This window comes from Capsicum annuum, chromosome 12 (assembly GCF_002878395.1).
Source record: "Capsicum annuum cultivar UCD-10X-F1 chromosome 12, UCD10Xv1.1, whole genome shotgun sequence".
Classification (NCBI taxonomy): domain Eukaryota; kingdom Viridiplantae; phylum Streptophyta; class Magnoliopsida; order Solanales; family Solanaceae; genus Capsicum; species Capsicum annuum.
This window is the reverse complement of record NC_061122.1, coordinates 3,207,869-3,212,439: the sequence shown is the minus strand read 5'-3', so window position 1 is coordinate 3,212,439 and position 4,571 is coordinate 3,207,869. Positions and strand designations below refer to the sequence as shown.

General features: G+C 32.7%; 1 protein-coding gene across 4 annotated transcripts; it reads right to left on the bottom strand.

The window, feature by feature from the left end:
- Positions 1-253: 253 nt before the first annotated feature.
- LOC107851430 lies at positions 254-2,590 on the bottom strand. Of its 4 annotated transcripts, none has more exons than XM_047400565.1 (5): positions 2,346-2,590; positions 1,234-1,697; positions 1,073-1,163; positions 763-1,028; positions 254-657 (listed from the first exon to the last, which is right to left on the bottom strand). In XM_047400565.1, the coding sequence occupies exons 4-5, from the start codon at positions 925-927 to the stop codon at positions 493-495; spliced, it is 330 nt and encodes a 109-aa protein (XP_047256521.1). In that variant the 5' UTR covers positions 928-1,028; positions 1,073-1,163; positions 1,234-1,697; positions 2,346-2,590; the 3' UTR covers positions 254-492. The 4 variants fall into 4 exon arrangements, with proteins under 4 accessions (XP_047256521.1, XP_047256520.1, XP_047256522.1 ...); XM_047400564.1 differs by having other exon boundaries at positions 1,234-1,335; XM_047400566.1 differs by having other exon boundaries at positions 2,249-2,347.
- Positions 2,591-4,571: the final 1,981 nt, after the last annotated feature.

Below are 4,571 nucleotides of genomic sequence, written 5' to 3'. Positions count from 1 at the left end.
AAGTATTAAACGCCTTTAAATACTGATTGAATGTGCTCAAAATTAATTAATTTAAGTGAGGCTTGATGACGACGATAAAAATAAAATATTAAGAAATTTTTATCGCTGCTTGCACTGTAACTTACTCTTCCAGGTGAGGAGACAAAGTTGTTAGCCCTCAAGGACTCAAGAGGTTTGATCAAAGTGAGGGCAATTCCGTGTTTTTTCCTCCATTAAGGAGATTTCCACGTTAAAATCTTGGGGTTGTCACAGATGCCATCAATGGTCTCTAATTTATTTATTTCCCTCTAGTTCCTAGAACAATTTAGCCATACAAGAAACCATCAAACAATTCAACAAGTCTTCATCCTTCCATGTTCTCTACATTTGTGCTACATATTGCCTTTGCCACAGCAAAACATGTTTGAGAGTTGTTTTCTCATCTAAACTCCAACAAGATAGAAGATAGTTCATCATATCTGAAGATACAAGATAGTTCTGATGATTAAAAAATCAGTCTTCGGGCTGCTTCTTCTTCTGCTGCTTCTGCCTTCTTCTCCCTTCAACAATACGAGTCAGGCCTCGAGCTATGTTCACGTCTCTGGCAGTATCAAGCGTTGCCAGTGCAGCTACCGACTTCGCAACTGATGACTCAACTTCGGCGATTGCCGTGTCCATCTTTCATGCAAAATACTCAAATTTTGGTATCAGCTTACAGAAATCCTACAGAAAAAAAACAAACAAAATCAACACCAAAAAGGAAAGTGAGTTTGGTAAACTTACCTTAAATGCAACATACTCTAAGAGGACCCACCCCACAAGATCAGAAAACTTCGAACTCTCAACACCTTTGACTTGGACTTTGAGAGTATCCACCTCAACCACCTCGTCATCGTCCAAAATTTCAACGTCCCCAGCCACGAGCTTCCCCTTGTTATCTTTGCCCATAGTATCCCTTTGAGAGAATCACCCAGCACATCAGCCACAGCCAAACCTCTAACAGGATCCCCACAAGATCAAGATCAGAACACTTCCAACTCTCACAACCTTTGACTTTGAGATTGAGAGCATCCACCTCATCATCATCCAGAATTTCAACAACATCCCCAGCCACTTGCTTCGCCTTAGCTTTACATCTCTCCTTCCCATCAACAATTTCCTTCTACCTCCTATTACCAACTTCTCTGCAATTTATAACAATTATGAGAAACCAGCATAGAAAAACAGAGAAAAACCAGCAGTACAATATAGTACCTCAGCTCCACAATTCTGTGGAATATCTTCGTTTGTACCTCTGAATTCCGTGCAACTCCTTTCGCAAAACTACTGACCTCGCACCGCACGGCTTCCAAGTACCTAAAATTTGCTAAGTAAAGCACTTCGAAATATCCCATGGAGTTTGCATCAAAACACTTGGTCAGACAGCCAACACAGAAAGCATCCGGCTCGCTCAATCACATAACACAGAAGATAGACTACATGAAGAGGGGCTTCGACCTTGGGTAATGGCTTCACTTCCAACCACAACCTTCTTAGATGGTGAGTATATTTTCTACATATTGTTTGAAGCGATCCAGATCCTCTTCGAAATAAAAAAAAATTCTAGAAAAAGAACATGTTTTTTTTCTGGAAATAGCACGGTCAGAACACAACCCTTACAGGATGAACGACCACCACCGTCAACCACCGCACCACAACCCTTACGAACACCACCCTTACTACATGGATAGCATGCCATAGTTTAGGTCTCTTTAAAAAGAGGTACAGCTATAACATTAAAATTCACAAGTATAACAGTGAAATTTAAAATCTACACTATTACACAAACAAAAATACAACTATTGAGTACCAAAATGCGTTCAAAACAGTTCAAAACACTACGGTATAATGCACATAATTTTGAAGGCATATTTCATTTGTTATCAGCACATAATTTTGAAGGCAAATTTCATTTGTTATCAGCAACGGATCTTGTTGTGTTAACAAAACTGACTCTGATAAAATACAAAAATTAGGACTATGAAACACAAAAAAATTATTGAATATGGACAAAAAGGTCATATTATAACACTACATTAAAGAATAAAGAATCCTACTAACTAACTACAAAAATCAACAAGGAACTCGGAGTAGTATCACTAAAACCGCCGTAGATAGCAAATACCACCAAATGTAAGCTGAAAAACATAGGTATTACCACTCATACAGCAAAAACACATAGATAGCAAAATATCTGTCGGAAAACCAAAGTGTAAGCTTGAAAACATACAGCAAATGAAGGAACAATTATAAACAGACCACCCACGAATAGGAGCATTGAACAGAAACATACAACAACGGCACAAGAAAATCGGCGGAAAACTCACCTGCAACAGCTGTAGAAACTAAAATATGCGCCGAGTATTTAACATGAAAGCTCGGGTCAAATCGTAACATCTGACCCGACTCCAGAAAACTAGGGTTTAAGAGGAAAAACGAGTAAAATAAAATACTACTTAGTAATTTACTGACCCGACTACGGAAAATAAAATTAGGGCGTAAGCCGCAAAAATAAGGATTTACCAAACGGGTCAAATAAACTGACCCGACTCCTACTTCTGAGTAATAAGGCAATATAATTATAATATTCTACTAAATTGTTCAAGAATATTATTAGATGTAAAATGAATAAACTTATCTAAGAAACGACAAAGCAAATGAAAAAATAAATAAAAATTGTTACTGTTGAGAAAAGATTTGAAATCAACAGAATTTTGTAAAAAAAAAAAAAAAAACTTTCGAATATGGAAAATAAAAAGAACAATTCAACTACATAATTGAATCTTCAATTCTAATTAAATCATATCTAGATCTAGACAAGTAAACAAACAACAAACTAAATATGCATAACTTCGTATCATCTAAATTCCATATCAAAACTTCCTATCAACTAAATTTCATATCAAAAAACAATAAATTAAATATGCAGAACAAAGACTTCCTACTCATCTAAATTCCATATCAAAAAACAATTCCATGGAAATTGATATGTAATCTAGATGAATAAGAAATCTTTTGTGGAAATCAAATCAAATGGATGGAAGGAGTTTTTTTCTTTAGTTTTTTTGAGTTTTTACTTGATACAAAGAGGGGGAGATTTAGAAAGGACATAATTGTGTAAGAAAGAAAGAGAGGACATACACTCTACTCTAATTTATATACGAAAATCTTAGGTTTTGTGATAACCTAATCTCTAGCTACTACAAGTCACGTGAATATAAGAGATCCATAAGCCATTCAAACCACCTAATTTTATTTTATTTTTATAAATATTAAAAAAATATATAAAAAAAAAGGAAAAAAACAATTGATTGAAAAGGAAAAAAATATTTTGGGAAAAATAAAGCGAAAAAGGTCAAAAATACCCTTAAGTATTAAAATTGGATCAAAAATATCATTCGTTAACCTATTGGGCTAGAAATATCTTTCAAATATTGAAAATAGTTTAAAAATATCCTTTCATCCACCTTTATAGCTCAAACATACCCTTATAACCAACGATTTTTTTAAAATCATAATTAAAAAGTTGAAAAAGGTCAGAAATATCCTTTAAGTATTGAAATTGATTTAAAAATATCATTCATCCACCTTTATGACTCAAAAATACCTTCGCAACTAACGATTTTCTTAAATCATAAATAATTAAAAAATATATGTGACAACTTTCACTTGATCGAAACTAAATTAATTAAAATATACATCTAATCCGATCCCAACTCAAGCTACCCGATCCAACTTTCACTTGGTTTAAGTAGAGACTACTGGAATCGTTCCAACTCGTAAAAAATACTCTACCTAACTAATTAAAATCTTTCCTTCATATTTACTTGCATTCCAGCAATATGCATCAAAATTTAAGAAGTGCCTAACTTTAGGTGTTTACATGAAATTTATCATAATCATTGTCAAGTAATAATATATATTTTTATTTCAATAAATGAATTAACATGATTTGATATATATAACAGCTTTTTGATAGCAAATAAGCAAAAGCAAACATCTGAGAAGGAATTTCAGACCTGATAAAAATGGTCTCTTGTATTTGAAGATATATAGATTTAAAATAATCTTATAAGAATGTATTTAATAGTTTTTGTTCTTTAAATTTGCTCAAATATTTAACAATTTACATTTGTTATATTTGATGGAGATAGTGGGAAAATAAAGTAACCATAAACACCAAGAAAGTACTATCAAAACCTAAAATATGCATCACAAACAACTGCATTATACATTAAAATTACATTAAAAAATAGCAAATATTACATTTCAAAAAATTACACCAAACTCAAAAAATAAATCTAAAATAACATAAACTACAAAAAGAAATGTAGCCTTAATGTGAGTTTCTTCTATAAAAAAAAAAAATCCATAGTTTCCATAAATCTAACATACAGAATTTTATAAACAATTAACGTTGACTGCCAGTGTTAATCCTTAACTATCTTAAAAGACCAAATTTATTAAGGAACTACATATTTTATACCATTTGGATTGGGTAGCTTGAGTTGGGGCCGGATTGGATATTACATTTTAATTAATTTAGTTTCAAC

Bases quoted from the DNA above. Each gene is read 5' to 3' on its own strand.
- LOC107851430 (XM_047400565.1), bottom strand. From the start codon at position 927: ATGGGCAAAGATAACAAGGGGAAGCTCGTGGCTGGGGACGTTGAAATT. The intron at 658-762 runs GTAAGTTTACCA...TTTGCATGAAAG, and splicing joins TAGAGTATGTTGCATTTAAG to ATGGACACGGCAATCGCCGA.